The sequence below is a fragment of the Sinohyriopsis cumingii genome, chromosome 6 (genome assembly GCF_028554795.1).
Source record: "Sinohyriopsis cumingii isolate HCF-2022 chromosome 6, ASM2855479v2, whole genome shotgun sequence".
Lineage (NCBI taxonomy): Eukaryota > Metazoa > Mollusca > Bivalvia > Unionida > Unionidae > Sinohyriopsis > Sinohyriopsis cumingii.
In genome coordinates, this window is record NC_142966.1 from 20869714 (window position 1) to 20889894 (window position 20181).

General features: G+C 35.9%; 1 protein-coding gene across 2 annotated transcripts in view; it reads right to left on the reverse strand.

Annotated features, from left to right (window-relative positions):
- Positions 1 to 20181, reverse strand: part of LOC149796471 (cGMP-inhibited 3',5'-cyclic phosphodiesterase 3A-like) — a 259042-nt gene that overhangs the window by 95106 nt on the left and 143755 nt on the right. For both annotated transcript variants that reach the window (XM_089961176.1, XM_089961177.1), the window contains exons 5-6: positions 19613 to 19724; positions 7016 to 7144 (exon numbers count right to left, since the gene is read on the reverse strand). In XM_089961176.1, coding sequence (XP_089817302.1) covers positions 7016 to 7144; positions 19613 to 19724 — 241 coding nt within the window. The remainder of the gene's footprint in view (positions 1 to 7015; positions 7145 to 19612; positions 19725 to 20181) is intronic.

The window sequence follows — 20181 nt, forward strand, 5'->3', positions numbered from 1 at the left end:
TGACACTCTCTTTACAGCTTCTCTCATCTTCTGTAGTTGTAACAGTGAACATATTTTGGGGCATTATAAGCACTTGCTTTTTTCCATACATGTCATGATATGCCATTATCACATGACCACCTCACCCACCCACCCACCCACCCCAACACAGTCATGGTTAAAAAAAAACATGATTTACCCAAGTTTAACCCCACTGTTTTTCCAACAACAAAAAAAACCAACATAGTTCATGACCTGTGGGACATGATTGTGAGCTGCAGTAAGTGATGTATGAACAGTAAACAATCCTGCTCAGAGCTCTGTTAAACTTATCCTTGGGGCATACAGCTAATACAGAGGCCCTTAAAAGTTAAGGCAATCAGAAATAAACAACTACTTTTCAGAGATTACTTAATTGCCTAACAATAGCTAGGGCATGTCATGTCAGACGTTGCTGTGTGAGAGCTCTTTTAGCCAGTGTGCATAACCAAGTGATACAAAGTTGAACAACAGAAATTCATCTGAAGTACATCAAAGACAGTGCTAAATAACAGATGTTATTATACTTGACTGAACTGAATGAGAATGTTGAAACCAACTTTATTATAGTTTGTGATGAGCCAGCCACATTTCTGATGTCGAATTTTTACTCCATACATATACTGCAAAACATGATTATTTGGATTGTGTACAAGTGTTACAATTTGAAATGTCGAAATATTATTGTGATCCAGGAAATGAGCCATCTCCAAAGAAATTTAATTGCAAAAGGACAAAAACAGCAAATATAACTAATGCAATTGCACAAATGTTGGACAAACAGGTGACAAGAATTATGCCAAAATAACAAATTTTCAGTCTGGATTGACAATTCTAATGACAAGGGTGATGTCAAGACCATCGCTTTTTTGATCAGTGTGTATAACCATGCCATGAAGAAAGTTTGTAAAAAGTTCTTTGGACTACCTGTATGTAACATCGGGACAAGTCAAAATACATTTGACATGCTGATTGCAACATTTAGGTTAGTTCTCCTATCATTTGTTATCTTAATCTTGTGAAACTGCCAACTTTTCAGGCTTTCCAGTATGATTATAACCAGGAAAGAGATCAATTTAAAGGCAATAACTGGCACATGAACATGTTTGCACATTAAATATTTTATTGACAAAATGATTATATGAACACCCTTACCTGACAGGCATTTTTATTTCCACCCCCTTCCCCCTACCCATAAATGTACAAAGAAGAAAAATTATGACTTAGTATGTAAGATATATACATTCAAAAAGTGTATCTTTTAACAATGCAAACAATCAAACAAACTAATGGTCATTAAATAATGTTTAAATGTGGTTCAGATTTATCATCGAAATTGCATCCTTTACGTGTACAATACATACCAAATCAATTAAGCTGCTTTTCTCTAAAATCACTGCAACTATCTTATCAAAATCTTTTAGTTGTAGATCTGGATGTTAGGCTAATAGAGTACATCAAAATGACAAGTAAGCTTCTCTACTGGAGCAGGCAGATACTTAACACCACTTTAGGAGCTACCACAATTTGACAATGACACAACATACACGAGCCACCTCTGAGCATAAATGGGAAATTGCCATCTTTCTTCAGGAAAACTACAGTTTGATAATCTGACTCAGGTGGCCATTGCATATTTGACACTCCCTCACAGCAATGCAGATCCTGAAAGGGCATTCTCCATGCTAAGAAAAATCCATCAAGATCTTTGGGGAAATCTGAACAGCAGCACCATGCCTAATGAGTGCAAAGATGAATATGAATGACACTTGCGTTGCTTTTAAACCAACTAATGAACTACTGAAACTTTCCACTATCCAATGGATTTTAAAGATTGTAACTTGGTGTATTTTTTATTTAATATCTGGGGAGGCTGTGTGGTGATGTTATCTGACAATGGTAAGTGTACCATGTTTTGTTTGTAAGTATATTTAATGGTTCTGTGAAAACAGATTGTATTTGCTTTTTATTAAGATTTGAATTTCCAGTCATTTGCTATAACATCATATGAAAACGTTTTTTCTCATTTTGATGATGTTTTCTGGACATCTTGAGTACTGACCACATTGAGTCTCAAAAAAGAAACAACAGAGCCTGGGAATATGGTATGTATGATTTTCACATTTTCATTTTCAAAATTATTTTGTTGTTTTTCATTTCTAAAAACATTTGGATATTTTAGGCTAAATGTTTGCAACAACTGGAAAGTCTTCTTGCCAAGAAGCCACTGATCATTTCAAATAAGACAAATGGTTACTGAGCTATACCAGTTTCAAAGTGAGAAATGGTCACTGAATTGATAGACAGAAAAATTATTAGCGGTACAGCTCCATCATCTAAATTTTTTGTCTCAGCATTAACATAATTAAAGACATCAAAAACTGGTGTGTGTGTTCGCATTTGTGAAAGGTTTGCAACGGCGACTTCATTATGAATACACACAAACAATTTGTGGACATCTTAAAAAGGGGAGGTCATCATTTTGTAATAGGACTGCCGAGGATTTCCTTACTTGATGAAAAAACCTTGAAATTAGCATAACTGAGCATGTCCCCATTCAGTTGGTATTTTTTCACATCATAGTATACATAATGATACACACATCCCGTTAGACCCAAATCCCCATGTGTATCCGTCAGAAAACCATGTCCCCATTTGTGCAGCAAAACTGCGCAACGTCTGCTATGACGTTGGCTGGCATACTTTGCTTATGAATTACTCACAGAAGATGGCATGAAGAAGATCTAACTGGATTGAAATAGGTATATAAATACAGAGAAATATTTATTATATATATATATATTTTTTATATATTTTATTTTTTAACATAGAGAGCAAAATCAATGCATGTGTTCATGAAAGGGTAGCCCAGCATTCATAACACACTTCATCAAATTAGATTGGGAACACAAGAAAACTGAATAAAAAGTTTCATGCAGATATTATGCAAGGTGTTTTTTTCACAATGGTTAAGATGTTCTAGCCGTCCATCTGTGCTTGCACATTTTATGTCTTATTTAACTGTGGGCCATTCACATCTGGTTAAGTAATACACTGTAAAATAACAACATAGATTTAAGTTCATTTGAATGTGCTTATTTTATTTTTAATCAAGTGGGAACATTGAAATCAAATGATAATTTGATTGGTTAAAAAAAAATGTTATATAAAATATTTTGTTGTCGAATTGTAAGCGTGTGTACATTGATTCAATTTTCATTAATTATTTGTAATAAGGGTGAATTGAGCACGTTTATATTTAATTAAAATATTTGCCTACATTAAGTTTATTGTTCCAACCACCACTACAACTGACACAAACTGTCATCATCATTGTTGTTGATAAGAAGCATAATAACAAAGAGTCTACATGGTAACCAAAGAATAATACCATTTCTTTCTCCAATTAGCAGTGTCATAGTTAAATCCAACATGTTAATCTTGAGCCGATAGGAAATAAAAATAAGTTTTAGCACCAGTCACGATGGCTTCAGACTCAAATTTAGTGTTTCTCAATGTAACTTGTATATGCAGGATTGCTGATGTACAAATAATGTAAAAACAAAATATTCATATAAATTCTGTTCGACTCTATGGTAAATTATCAAATATTTTTCATCCTTTAGTTGTTTAGTCAGTTAGAATTACATAAAGCATTTCCTGCACCTAGTAGATAAAGGATTCATGCCATATATACTTGCGTATAATCCCATCTGCCCATAAGATGACCCCCAAACTGAATAGGTATAAACACTAAAAAGTGAATGACCTGTGTATAAGCTGACTTACAACTCCGAGGCATCTCAAGATGCACAAGCTAAGTTCTAAATGTTTTTATTTAGGCAAAATTGTATTTAAAAAAATTACATGTATACTCATCTCGAGGTTGGCGTGCATGATTATTAAAAAGAAATGGTATAAACTTGTTCAAAATATAGAATGCAACTCCTTTACGAATTCCAGTCATCACTGATACATTATCAGCTGAAAACCCCAAACAGTTCTGCCAATTTATATTTATTCAAAGCATTACCAAGCAAATAAAAAAATGTTTTCTCCAGTGGAATCTACTGTTAATTCTGGTAATGAAAGAAGAGCACTCTGACTTTGCCCTTTTCATTGTCAAAGTCTGTAACACAGTCTGGGTACAACTTTTTGTCATCATAATCACTACTCATGTCTGTTGCAATACTAAACAACCCAATTTTCATGGCTTCTGCAATTTTAAGTGAAGTATCTTCTGCTAAACACCTAACAATATTAGATTATATTGTTCTTGCACATGCATCTTTTATGCAATTTTGGAATCGGGAAACATCCATTTCAACAAATGACCAATGCAGTCTTCTACCGCTACGGGTAGTCCGTGTTCTCTTAAGAACTCAGTACATAAAGCCTCTGCATTTATAAGATTTGTGTCCACAATGTAGTTCTGCTGTAGAAAAGAAGTTACCTTAGTAATATTAAAATCCTTTCCACACAGCCTGCAAGGGGCGTGAAGCTGCCTGTATTGTGTAATTCATGTATTCATCTCTGAATAGATTTTTCATCTTTTCCTAATCCATCTGTGATATTATTTGATAAATATTTTTGCTCTAACACACACATCAACTAGAATAAATATGACCTGACTTTTAGCGTCAAATACCTACAGACTGGTTCTGTACCAGATATGAATTAGAACAAAGAATCTGTGAGCAAAGATTAAAAGTTAGAAAACCCGTCTGTTCTCTCCTAAGTAAGCCATACAGCTGCTATAAATAGAAACTGAGGTCAAAAGTTTGAAAGAGAAACCAGCGTGTTTCTTGGAAATAGGGCAGCTGCTATAAATAGAACATAATGCTGTTAGGAAAGTGCATGCAAGTCTATGGACAAGCGTACTCTTATGCCGTAGTTACACAGAAGCCGTCTTTTCTAGAATACGGTCTGTGGGATTAATGGGATGTTAATAAAAATAAGAGAACAAATTAATTTTTGGGGGGAGGGGAATATACTGAAAAATCATAATCCGAATACATTTATGCGTAAGGCATAATTTAGTGGGGAAAAAAAACAAACTGATTATGCCAAAAGCGTAATGGTTTGCATGAATGCTAAGATAGTCAAATTTTGGACAGGTATCTCATGCAGCTAGACATTATTCTGTTACATTCATTTAGAAATGATCAGTATAGGTTTTGATGTGACTAAAGAAACATAATACTACTTCGAAAGCAATCGTGTAGTCATAAAAAAGAGCAAAAAAAGGAGTTCTAGGAATTTCAGATGAGATTGGGAACAACAGCTTCTGAGGTAGGATATCTTCGCCCGAATCTGTCTCACTTTCCTAAATAGGTGTTGTAAGATTTATACATAATTGTGTGCATTTAATTTAGTTGAAATTTAATCTTTTATGTATAGCTGAATTATCAATATGTCATAATGTAGCCCACAACTAATTAATATTCAAGATTAACATATGTGGGTTGTTAGGATAGAATCAAAATGGATGGTGTAATCTGCTATGATGTTGCATCGTGGTACATAAGTTAATTTAATAGTGAGTTGTGTTAGAACATGTACCTGTTTTTATTTGTATAGTTGTGGATTATGCAGAGTTAGGCTTTGTTGGCCTTCTGCACATATAATTAGGCATTTTATATTTGTATATGTCTTTTATAATTGATAAGGTAGGAAATGCGTAGAATATTGCTGATGTTGATAGTTTACTATACCGAGAATTAGGGATATGTGTGCATGTATCAGAAGTCGTGATATTATTGTTGTTGTTATAGCTTTTATTATAGAACTACTGTGTGTGGAATATTTAGATGTGAGTGTATGAGTTGACCTAATGATTTAACTGTCACTACGCTGCTGAAAGGTCTATGAGAGTGTGTTAATTCTTGTGTGATTGAGGAAGGAGACAAAACTGGACGTCCCTTTTAGTCCACATGAAGCTTTCTAGGTGGGATAGAGCGCTACCTGAAGAGCAGAGAGAGGAGAAGACGTGGAGAGCACATGGAAATTGGCAGTTGTGTGAAATCACAGGGCCAGGAGAATAGGCAGTAGTGCGAAGGTGCAAGGCCAGAGAGCTACAACAAGGGTACCGGAAGTACCATATTGGGCTACAAGGTGGAAGTTGTAGATGAGTAATATAGAAGAGGCATGGGAAGAAAGACTCTCACCTTTAATTTTGTGTGATGAAATAACTGGCAATTTGAATAGATCTTTGAAATGATTGAGAGAAATTGCTTTGAAAACTTGTCCTGTAATTGTTGAATACTGTGATACAGTTCATTAAATTGTTATACCATTCACCTTATTATTTTCATATTTTATTTTATAGCTTTGTTACGTTGAATTATGATAAGTCAATATCTGATGCAGAAATAGTGGAATCATTGCTTGATCCAAGATGTGAAAATTCTGACATGTATTTATGTTTTATTTGATGGGGGAAAAATGTAACTCCATACCTGTACTGCATAGTGGAACAGAGCAGGCTACAACCAAGATGGTTGATGACCTGAAGAGGCTAGAGATTGAGAGAGAGAAGGAAAATATATATGGCATCACCAACCAATAAAAAAAACATTACTTGGAAAGGACCAGAAGCAACCAGGTTATGCTGACATGCCGGCAATCTCAGTTTGATCAGTCACTCGATTATATGATGAAATTTGTTTGTTTTTTGTACAACAAAAGGGCCAATTGAATTTCACATAAATTTTGTAACTCTGTTTCTAAGAGAAAGTGGATCATTCAAATGTCATGCTCCATTTCAATTTATGTAATTGATTAAACTTATATTTTACATACAGGGGCTCATGTTGTTCTATTCTGTATCTCTGCTCAAATCTTTGTTAATCCATCCATTAATTTGATATTTTATTTCATTGTTTACTTGATCCGGGTAATAATACTAAGGTCGATCTTCTCCTAGATAACAATAACCAAAACACCGTAAGAAGTGAGGATCTTACATCATCCCACCGCTGACAGTGCACCAACTCACCCGATTCACTTGAGGATCCTTGTCGAGAGAATATGTCTCCTGTGTTGATTTGTGTAAAGCCAGGAACAGGCTGGGTAGTTAGATAATATACACCATGCAATACGTCTGTTGCATGTACCCTGTTGTGATCTGGAAAAGAAAAGACAATCATATGACAAATACATGTATACAGTAACAGAGTCAGCACAGCAAATAAACTAGTAAATGAGGCATCTACCAATCTTCCTGCACAGTTTATATTAATTTCTTTGTAAGGAATTTGAAAATTTCAATCAAGCTATATATTTCCTTTTGATGGTAAAAGCGAACAACTTTTACCAATAAATTTTTATAACTGATATTGAGGTGGTGGGGTCAAGTGGCCTTTGAAATGGAAAAAAGACGTGGATATATCTGAGAAAACCACTTATCCTGCAAACACATTCACTGGCACTAGAGCTTGATCCATGGACACCAGATGGTGCAAAGCAAATGTATTACCAATGCACTATCCAAAGTTCTTATCTTTAATTCACAGAATTTGCAGTTAAAAGTGTATCAAGGCCAATAAAATCTCAATTATATGTAAAAGAACCTGATACAGGAAGTCAATAGGTAGCTCTAATTTCTAATTTAGTGACAAAAAAGATATACACAAAGGGCAAAACTGCACAATGCAAACCTTAATGTTTATCCAGTTTGATGAAGACAAACTGTCAAGTCAACAATGTGAATATATATAGGAAAAATTATTTTCCCAAACATTTTTTATTTTATGTCAACATGCAAACAGCATTATGTTTTGTCAGCATACAAACAGTAGGTGCAACTATGGACACATTCAAATACATGTATATAGGGACATTCTTTAACACATTAACCCCTAGCGACGACTTTACAGGGGAGGAGGTAGTAGCCTACTACCGAGCTCTGTAGCGGCATGGTCATGCATGATACACTAAAGTGGGTGGTATTATAGAAAGGTAGACAGATGTAGCTCTACAATGATACCAAATAATATGGAATATCTAGTTGCACTACAAAATACAGATAGAAAATCCTCAGTTTTTGGAGCAAACTTTCTTTTACACAAAATTCGCCCGTGGTTGGAATCCGATTTTGTGTTTGGATTTTAGAATTTTTGGTCTCAGATCTAAGGCAAACCAGCATGAACTGCAAACAGACAGATGAGCCTTTGCAAAAAATAGGATAAGATGGGCATTTGGAATAAAGAGTGGTCTCCATACAAAAATAATGGCTCCATTTAGCAAAAAAAAAAAGACCAACTTTTACCCTTCTGCTCATGCGCAAGTCAAATAGCCAATGAAAAACGATGTTTCTAACACAACTAGGCAGTATGTTATTGAAAGATGACTGGGGATTTGGTGTTTTCGAGTCTATTCAGAAATAGCTTTCAAAATGTGTTTCCTACTCGATTTTCAGGCAAAAATGACAAAAAAGCTCCAGGGGTTAATGTGTTAAGACTTGTGTCAAAATATAATTAATTATGCACAATATTAACAGGAAAAGATTTTCATGTCTATTTTTCTACATAAATGGAATCAGATTATGCAAGTTTTTACTTATGTACGACAAAATATATTCTGCAGAGGGTCTACATTAGTATCTGTTTATAAATTAAACAGACATAAAAGACATTTCAAAGGAACCAAAAATATCTTAAATTTATATGTGTTTAGCTGCTTCAAAGATGAAATGATCATATGCAAGTTTTACTAGTTTTATATGACCAAAATGATTATCCAAAGGTCTAAATTATTATCAATTTTAAAATGAACCAGAATGAAGGGACATTTCAAAAGGAGCTTTATATGGGTAGCTATTCATATTTAGTCCTGATAACAGTATAAACACTGTTGTTTAGACATGGTCATAATAACAGTACAAATACTGTTGTTTAGACATGGTCCTAATAACAGTATAAACACTGTTGTTTAGACATGGTCCTAATAACAGTATAAACACTGTTGTTTAGACATGGTCCTAATAACAGTACAAACACTGTTCTTGAAACATGGGCCTAATAATAGTATAAACACTGTTGTTTAGACAGGGTCCTAATAACAGTATAAACACTGTTGTTTAGACATGGTCCTAATAACAGTATAAACACTGTTGTTTAGACATGGGCCTAATAACAGTATAAACACTGTTGTTTAGACATGGTCCTAATAAGAGTACAAACACTGTTCTTGAGACATGGTCCTAACAACAGTATAAACACTGTTGCTTAGACATGGTCCTAATAACAGTATAAACAGTGTCATTTAGACATGGTCCTAATAACAGTATAAACAGTGTTGTTTAGACATGGTCCTAATAACAGTATAAACACTGTTGTTTAGACATGGTCCTAATAACAGTACAAACACTGTTGTTGAGACATGGGCCTAATAATAGTGCAAACACTGTTGTTTAGACATGGTCCTAATAACAGTATAAACACTGTTATTTAGATCAACTGCCTATATGCATTAAAAAAGGCCTTCCAAAAATAAGCCTATCAGGAAATGTTTCATCACTTGAAATCAAGGACTATTCTGACTGACAACATCCATCATTGATAAATGAATAGTCAAAGTAATGGAATTATTTGTGTGTCCTTGATGACAAAAAAGTCAAGTTCTTCACTACCTAAATGCCTGCACTTGCTTGTAAGTTGTAGTTTGTTCTTTTCCAACAAATCTGAATAATGCAGTTAAGGGGTTGAATATATATATATATATATATATATATATATATATATATATATATATATATATATATATATATATATATATATATATATGTATGTATACCTACAAAAGTCATTGCCTGATGACGAGATTGTTTCTGATAACTATTATCTACTATTTCATGCCATGTTGAAGTCAAAATGTTAGGAAAAATCTCAACTCTTAAGGCCATGATCTACAGTTATTGCCCCCCCCCCTCCAAGCATCTCTTTAAATACAATACTAAACATATATTGTCCTCCATTTTCTCTTGAAGATTTCATGGCAAAATAGACTCCATCTTAATGAAGTGTCACAGAGATACAAAACCTTATGGGAAGAGTGACTTAAAGTGGACATGTAACAGGTATGATTATGTTCCAGATAATCTGATCTAATCTGAAACTTCAATCATATAATGTCTTTACCTGGCAAGATGACAGTACCTTTCCGTTGATATTCACGTTTTATGCAACAGAATCTTGGTTTGGCTCATTCTTTTATATTAATTATTTGATACATTCTAAAGGAATGTAACTCTTACAGTTCCTCTTGTTACTTTAATGCAGAAACCAAACACAATGATGCCTGAATTCCAGACATTTTATCATGCCTGCTTAGAAATGTATAAATAACATATGCAGTTAAGCAATTACTTCACTGTCTCATGTTATCTAGTCTGATACACACTGATATACTATATGTTGTGCACTGTTGTCAGATGTTCACAGGTGTCAAAAGGTAACTCTCCAGACTTCAAAGGAATTTATTATTTTTCATGTCACAACCAATCATAATAAAGACAGTTTTTAATTTTGTACTTGATGTAATATCTTCAGAATATATAAAGAAACAAATGTTTTTTTCTATTTTTAGAAATCTTTCTAAAATGTTATACAGTGAGTTTTTCTTTTCATATCCATTTTCAAAAATCAATTGTATCCACAGTGTAACTTATTCTTATACACTAATACTTCTTTTTTGCTGTCTGACCTTTATATTAACAGAGATGCCATTTGCCAACCAGGAAAATTAGGGACAAATGGGTAAAAATGTGTGATTCTGTAACGAAAAATTTGTGACACATATTGCTGCCAATACAAATTCCACATGGAAGCCAGAAGAATGATAAAATCATTCAAAAACATTACAAAACAGGTATATGTGTAGTTATATAACACTGTTTACTGTACACAGCTCTGTGTATTCTTGTAATTCTCCTCCAAACTACTACGGGCTCTTTTCAGCTTTGCCAAAAGTTCCTTTTACCAAAATTAATTCCACATGGCAAAGGTCAGATCCCTGTTTATCACACTGCATGGCTCCATCCTTAGCTCTCAATATTTTTTGACAGATTTTTTAAAATTTTAAAACACGAAGGACATGTTTTGTTTTTTAAATGATGATTTTAATTAAATTTTTATTCCATATAGCTTTCAGGATGGGCTTAAAACCACTGTCCAACATTTTAAAGTCAAGGCAAACAGAAAAGATTTACAGAAACACTGACTATTATAGTTTGCAAGTAAACACGAATGTTGCAGAAATCTAATTTGATTTTTAAACAAAGAAAAAAAAAAAGAAAACATAGTACATCATGCAAAAATACTATCAAGCGAAATGAAGCATTCCAAATAATGGTGCGAAATTGATCATCTGATACAAATTACCGGAAAAGACTGGGAAGGAATGAAACAAACTGTTCTGATTATAATATGCCAGAAACTGGTCTTATATCACAAATTAGCACAAAAACAGAAAAGACACTCTAGTTGTATGCCAGAAACTTATGTTACAAATTACCCGAAAAAACATGAAAGGACAAAAAATACTCGCATATGGCTTCAACTTCTGCCAAACTTGACTTTCGGTTTATTTTTTTTATGAAAAAACAATTTTTTTATATGGTGGTGATTCATTAACAGGCTCAGCAACTCCGGACATTCATGTCAATTTCAGGATGATGGGTACCTCTGAATTTATATTCATCATAATATTTTTCAAAATAAGGTTCAATTACATGTACTCAAAGAAAACATGTTCAGTTAACATTTAACCTTTCATACAGAGACGTCAGTCCACAAAGAACCAACTCATGTCTTTCTTTAACTAACTGCACCACATGGGTAGAATTCACTGTCTAGAAACAATTGTTTTGGAAAGGGACGATATTCATTCTCCCCATGTTTAACAGTCTTTTATGTAAGCATTTGCTGGGCATGCCCAATTCTAGAGAAAAAGTGACTGATGGTCAATGTGGACATTACCTTTAAACCCTATATATCATAGGTTCTTTCTTTGCCATAAAGACAAACCATTTATTTAATTTGTTGAAAGGAGATGCTGCTGAATACAAGTTTCCTTCTTTGAATCATTGTCACACTGATATTTCAGCTATCCCAATATTTGCACCTTAATTCTGTGCAATAACATCAAGTTATCTTTAAGTTGTTTTAAGTTAATATGTTGTTTGTAATTAAAGGTATGAAACATGAATTTAATCCCCTGTTTGTGTCACAGTGATTTTGACCTTTACATTTTTCACCCCAAAATTAGTACTCTGTCCAAGATGCAAAACTATCCACACAGTTTGGTCACAGCATCTGATATACAATGAAGCTTAATGTATAGAAACAATTTGCTATGATGGTATTTTTGCATCATTTGACAAACTCTATCATCCTGTGTCTTCCTTACAAGCCATTCAAAAGGTTTAGATCAGGTACGGGGCCTAAGACGTAAGTCATTGTGAGAAAACCATTTCCTTTCTTATGTGACCTTGACATCTGATCTTGTGAACACCTAAACAATAAATTTCTTTTTTTACCCAAGTTGAAGCATTCTACTAAAATTGGTTGAGGTATATGGTCTACAGTACAAAGGACAATTCATCTTTCTCATTGACAACTATTACATCAGGATATCAGAGCTGGGATGGAAGAGGGCATTTGACGATATGTATGGGTAAGTATTGCATAATTAAAATTAGTTTTACCCCTCAGAAACCTACATTTTAATAGCAGCAATAACTTACCATAGTTATTGTTCAGCTGAATTTGTCAGTAAGGTAGGGTGGCCGATTCTCCATTAAACTGATATAAAAAAAAAAAAAAAATGTAAAGTACTCACCATTGGTGGAGAGGTCCATGTTATGAAATGTTGGTATTTCTTGGGGACACACGTTGTGCCATAATAATGGGTACCAGAGAAAAAATGCCCATGCTTTGTTGTGATAACAAATAGAGGTAAGGTAAAAGGAGGAAAAGGTAGCATGGGAACATCAAAATGCTGCCTTCATGATGTTCTCCAAGGAGGAATTTTTAAGGTAGGCCCAGGATTACCAATGGCTCGAACCTCATGGACTTTAAGTTTCATGAAGGAAATACCTTGATCAATAAGAGACTGGCAGGGATCACACTATCAGGCGAAGTGGATGACTAAGTCGCCTAAAAAATGTAAACTTTGCCTTCTTCTGTTAGGAAAGAGAAAATAACTTTGACCTGTTATTATTTTTTAGAGTAACATTGAATTACCATCCGTTTTGAGATGTTCCCTCGCCTTGTCCAAGCTAGTTCCAGTGTTACATTTTTGCTCAAGGCAAAATGTAGGCTTCAACCCATCAAATAGTTGGTGTTCATATCAATTGCACTGACAAACAAACTCTTGCACATTCACAGGCATGTGTTTTGATAGCTGATTGACTATTAACCCTTTCCTGAGTAAATTATAATAGTAACTATCACTGCCTGATTTCTGCAAGTTATCCTTTGATAATGTTTTGAAACTTAAACTTATGGAAAAAGCAATTTGTCTTTTGAGAACAGAATTAGTAACATTAATATTTTAACTATCACATGTACATTACTTTCTTCATAAAAATCAGTTTGGAACCATAAGTGATCCTGTCATGGAGATATAATGGCAAACATTGCCGAGTCTGGGAAGTACTGCTTTATTAGATCGTCTCTTTTCATAAACCATCGGGCAAATATATTCATGAAAATATGTAATTCATAGAAAGAGTCATCCAAATATTACGTTACTGAAGATTTAGCTTTAAAAGCTATTATGTAGGTCAGAAACATACGAGACAATGTGGACTTCGAGAGACACTGTAAAGATGAGGTTACATTCTGAGTTTATTCATTTTTTTGAAATTATGAAAATAATTCCCAAACAAACAGCAAAGCAAATACTACTTAACCAATGCCTAATGTTACACAAAGTAAGTAGACAAATAATAAAACCTTATATTTGCAACCCTATCAATTGACTGTTATAATGAAGATATAAAATGAATGGTTACATTAAGAAAACCCCTCTTGCTAAAATTAGATGCACTTGCCAGTTTGGCTAAAATGATTTGGTTGAAGAAAGGGTTTAGTTCATTCATATAGGCCTACTGACTTTTAATTCTTTAGTGTGTTGTCTATGAAGAGTTAGGGTTAAGTTTTATAGGCAACAAAGAAATTAGGCCAAACAGAATGCTCTGAAAGACGTATGCTATTGCTCTCATGTACATAACACAGGGGTTGTTTCAAACAAGTTTAGAAATCTTTTCAACTCCTATTTTTTTAATTTGTGAAAGTGAAAAGAAAACTCTTGATTAACTCATTAACCCCTGGAGGTTTTTGTTGTTTTTGCCTTAAATGCGAGTAGGAAACATATGTTGTGGGCTATTTCTGAATACATCCTATACATCAACTTCCAGGTGATTTTCCAATAACCTAATGCCTAGTTGTGTTAGAAACATCGTTTTTCATTGGCTATTTCACGTGCGCATGAGCAGAAGGGTACAAGTTGGAGTTCTTTTTTTAAAAATTTTGTTGTGCTTTACAAACGCAATATTTTCGTATCAAGACAACTCTTTATTCCAAATGCCCATCCTACCTTTTGCAAAGGTTCATCTGCCTGTTTGCAGTTCATACCAGTCTACCTTAGATCTGAGACCAAAAAGTTTAAACTCAGGACACTAAATCGGATTCCATCAATGGGCAAATTTGGGTGGAAAAAAAAATCGGGTCAAAAAATGAGGTTTTTTCCCTCTGTATTTTGTAGTGCAACTAGTTGTTGTTGTTGTTGTTGTGGGGTTTAACGCCATTTTTCAGCACACGATAGGCTATACATGGCGGCCAGTATTAATGGTGGAGGAAGAACCCGGAAAACCCCGGAAAGAACCACCGACCCACTAGAAGCTACTGGCAAGCTTTCTCACATGCCCACATTGGCTGAATCTTAGACTCGAACCGCCGCAGACAGAGGTGAGATGGCAGTGATCCGTAACGAAGAGCGCTTTAGACCACTCGGGGCCCCCTGTAGTGCAACTAGAACTTCCAGACTATTTGTTATCATTGTAAAAATACATCTGTCTACCCTTCTATAATAACACCCACGGTAGTGTATCATACATGACCTTGACGCTACAGAGCTCGGCTACTACCTCCTGCCATGTAAACTCGGTGCCAGGGGTTAACGAGTAGGGTAGTTGATTAAGCACTTGTACTAACTGGCAATGACATTACTGTAATCTATTTACTCAGTTAAAATTCATTACTTCTGTTGTTCTCTTTTTAAGACATATTTCCAAAATACACTGCATATGAATATGATAGTTTTGAAATGTGCACCAAATGTGTTTATAATATAGACAAATTCAAATAATTTTCTACTTGAAAATAAATTATTGCTTAAAACCAATGTTAAATGTAAATATGTATATTGGGAAATAGAGGGCATAATTCAAATAAGAAAATGATAAAATGATAACAACACATGTGCATATATATTTTGTGTCTTGGTTTGCCCCCTCTTCTCCCTGTTCAGCTCTCACTTCTCCCTGTTCTGTCCAAAACGAGAAGTCACTTCTCCCTAACATTCAAGTCCATCTTGACCCCTGGACTGGTATGTTCATCTGATCATGGTCACAATCCATCGTGAAACGGTGGCAGCTGAAATGTTGATGGAGCCCTTGAGAGGGAGAAAAAAACTTCCTACCCCTTCTTTTTCCTCTGGATGCCTTTAGATAGAAACAGACACATAATGCCCCCATGAGACATAAAAAAGACTATCTGCATCATCTACAGCACAGATTCAAATGAGATTGGGGACTTCTACTGGTAGTGTAGTTATGGAAGGTAATTGATTTTGGCTAAAAACAACTCTTGGTTGACAAAGAAGGGAAACTGACTCATAATTACCATTAAACTGGGGAAAGACAATGTCAGTAGATAAGGCATGGATCTCACTTCATCACTGCACTGAGGTGAGGGCAAGTAGAATCTGAGGTCCTGAAAAGAAGCCTCACTCAATGGTATAGATGGGGCTTTGGTTAATGCCCATGAAACACAAGCAAGATTCCATCTATGGGTATGAGAGTACAAGACAGGTCTCTGCAGCTCAAAATACTTAATAAGATCAGCAAGGTGCAAATCCGAACCAATTACTTTGCCCTTAGCGAATTTAATGTCTTAAACCAACAGCGGTACAGATCTTGATGAAGGGACTGGATCTGAACATTGTGGATCAGTCGTCAAAATACTGGAGAATTGGTATTCCCAGAATACAACCATCATCTGTGATGCTTGACCAGGCCTCAAACAAGAGGCCCAGGTGAGCTCCAATGTGAATGCCTGGAAGAGAGATATGCAGCAGGAGATGACTCAAGTCCCTAGGGCTGTCCTCCACCCCCTCCTTTGGGTAAAAGAAAGAAGGGGGCTGAAAAAACTGTTTTCTTCCTTTCTGTTTTTCAATTTCTGGGAGCCAGATGGATGAGGGGGTCCATTTTGAGGTTGCATAATGGACTGGGGCTGTGTCTGCTTGAAGAACTTGGCAAAACAAAGACCCTTAAGGGTGATTCACAGTGACAAATTTCCTGGCTGACTGTGATAGACCAGGCATGGATGTGAAGGATCTATGATCCAACAAGATTTCAGGGTAGGAATATGGCCTCCAAACAGACTCTCAGCTTCAAGCAGGGAAGCCCCAAGGAAGTCATCACTGTGATCGAGTAATACCTTTGAGAAGTCCAAAGCAACGTCACAGTAGATGTTAAGAAGTTCCATCATCAAAGTCAAAGAAATAGAAAGTGCATGTCGAGATGTCTTGGCCACAGCTTCCAGCACGCATTGAAGGGTGGCTGGGTTCAAGGATGCTTATCTCAGCACAATAAAAGCAGCAGCTGAGAAGAGGTCAGCAGGTGAAGCTATGGTGACAAGCTGTCAGACTTTCTATTCCATAGCTTCAATGTCTTTCACTGAAAGGCTTGCCCCAGCTCCACTTGAAATACCCACTTTGGTCACACCAGCATCAAATTGGGGAGGTTTTGTGGGCCACTTTGGGGAATATACCTGATAGCTGGCAGAAGAGACCAAGCATTGCATCATAGTGGAGGGAATGGCCCACCCTTGGCAGAGATTAATATTTTGACCCATCAAAAACCTCTGAGCAATTTCCTCAATCATAGAAGAATGAGGAAGGAGGAGAGGAGGTCTGGTTGAGGTTGATACCCCAAGATCTTTTCCAGACTGGAAAGGATCTTTCTGGATTGTGTGGCAGGTTTTGAGCACATGCAAGAGACAATATACATCTTTTATTGCCTTGCCAAAACACCATACCTCATCTTCCGCATCTAACAGAGATGAAGGAGCCAGTGTAAGAGCATGAGTCACTGGTGCTTCCTCCATGTCAAATTCATTAGAGTCTACCAGAATAGAGACAGCATCATCTAGAACACTGAGCTAGAGAGTGTGTTGGCATCATTAAGTCCATGGAAGTGAAGAGGGTATAGGAATACTCTGCACCAAGTCCATACTTCAACATTGTGAGTATGAGCTGAAGGAGTGCCATGAGAGAGATGACAATATCTGTCAAGTTTAGAAGAAATTATGCCTCTAGCCTTCCAAATGGTTTCCACCTGGTGATGAGGTGATGGTGGGACATGAGCTGCAGTATCACCTCTGTTATGAGGGCAAGATCCAAAAGCCCAAGTGGCCATACACGACCAAAGCCCCTGAGGTGGAGGTCCACACATCCCAAAGGGATAATAGGAAAGGGCGGATACTGATCTGAGCCCCTAGACTAGTCTGAGCCCAATGGTTAGACTCCCAATGTTCATAATTAGGTGGTAGAGGGTGGAGATCGGTCCAAACCCTATCCCTATACCTCTAGGCCATAGTGTGATGATCAGTTGTTGTTGTTCTAGGGTTTAATGCCATTTTTCAGCACAAGATAAGCTATACATGGCAGCCAGTATAACTGGTGGAGGAAGAACCCGGGAAAACCCAGGGAAGAACCACCGACCCACGAGAAACTACTGGCAGGCTTTCCCACGTACCCACGCTAGCTGAGCCTTGGACTCGAACCCATGCAGACACAGGTGAGATGGCAGTGATCCAGAACGGTGAGCGCTTTAGACCACTCGGCCACTCGGGGCCCATGTGATGATCAGAGGATACAATATCATCAACTGATGCACAACTAAGGAAGGTGTGGTGTTGATCTCTCCCAGAGGGGGAATCCGACACATTACCTCTGACAGGAAGGTGGCAGTGCATCTCCTCTTCAATGGAAGGCTGTGACATGCTATGAAATGATGCATCTCCTCCAAGGGAGGCAGTGACACACTATGGTATAAGTGGTGCATCTCTTCCACAATGGGAGGCAATGACACACTAAGAGGTGAGCAGTGTACCTCCAGAATGGAAGGCAGCAACATGCTGCTACATGGTTGCTGCATCTCCTTAACAATGGGTGGTAGCTACATGCTGGGAGAAGTATTCCAGGCAGAAGACCCCTTATTTTCAGTAAAAGAGAAGCTGGAAAATTCCAATGAAGGAGAAAGAAATTTCTTCTTTCTCTGATAAGTGTGGCAGGAGTCTGTAAGATTCTAGCTTTCTGCAGACCATGACTTACAAAATGTACAATTTTTTCTCGCTCATTTGGAACATTTGATACAGTCTGGACTTCTTGTGACCACACTTTCACAGTGACTGTGTTAACAATATTCCTTTATATAATAAATAAATTAAAATATTTATATTGTCTCGTATAACTCACCTTGTTTGTATCTACCATGATTGGAGTACACCTGTGTTATCTAGAGACTAGTAAACATTAGTATAAATTTACCGGTCTTTTCATGTAAGAAAGAGAGTTCACAGTGTTTTATGTAACTTTTCTTGAATAAACGAAGCATACATACATACAAAAGGAATGTGAACAAATTTGATGTGTTGAATCAAATATCTTGTATAGATAGTGTATACAACATGATTCTTGCCATGTCAATCTACACTGAACAACACGTATCATCCAGTGGGCAAGCTGTCATAATTCTTTGCACACAATAACCTACTGGCAACTAGATATAAAATGATTTTGATAGTAAGTGTATCTGACCCATGTGGGTGTACACAAAGTAACCCCAAATCCTTGAAGGAACTGAAACTGGAGGGAAAAGGTTACCACGTAAAGATTTGGAAAAAAAACAAACAGATAATATAACAACATTATAGATAAATTAATTTAGAGACCAGGCCACAGTTGTGGTTAAAAAACACTGCTATAGGCAAATTTTCTTTGGTAAATTTGGCACTGTTCTGATAACGTTAACATCCTATCTGTGCTTGTTTTGAACATACTCAGGAAAAGATGAGTTGCAAGAGGAAATGCATCATACTAACAGTTCTTCACTCTAATGGATGATGCATGCACATGAAATGGACAGCATATTTTTTCAGCACAAAAAAAGACAGCTAAACAGCAGCTATGGCTAAGCTGCTGCTGCCTTAAATAATTATTTGAAATTACCAAATATAGACAAATAGACAGAGCAACATCACATCAATATCTTTCAATCTTGAGGTGCTGAAACAGACTTACTTACATGGTTTATCTCTGTAGCCCATTTCTAAAGCATGAAAATAACTAATAAATGGACCAACTGGTATTCGGAATGTTTCAAACAAACCCACTTCCATGAACAGCTTATATGCAACCTACAATGAAAAACATGTATATGTAAGAACAATATATTGCATCATAATTATGATAATGAATACAAGTTTAATGTATAATATGCGCATTTTAACAGATTCCCACATACTTTGTAATATTATATGAGTGAACACAGATTACAAAGTTGGGCTCCCAAATATCACTCTTCTACCTGACATCAATGGTAATGTTACACCTTGGTTAAGCTGTCAAAGGGACAGTTTATTTACCTATATTCACTAAAAATCCAATTTTTTTAATTTATGGGACACAACCAATTTAGCGTAAGAGAATGGCTTGCTCAAGATTTGGTAAGGACAAGTTGTTTTTGAAAACAAATACACTGTAGAAAGAACATTATAATCTTACTAATTCTCAGTCAAAAGTTAGAGTAGCAACCTGACATTTTTTCAAGTCCTGTAAGAATTTTTGGCTACTGCTTCCAAATGATCTATAATA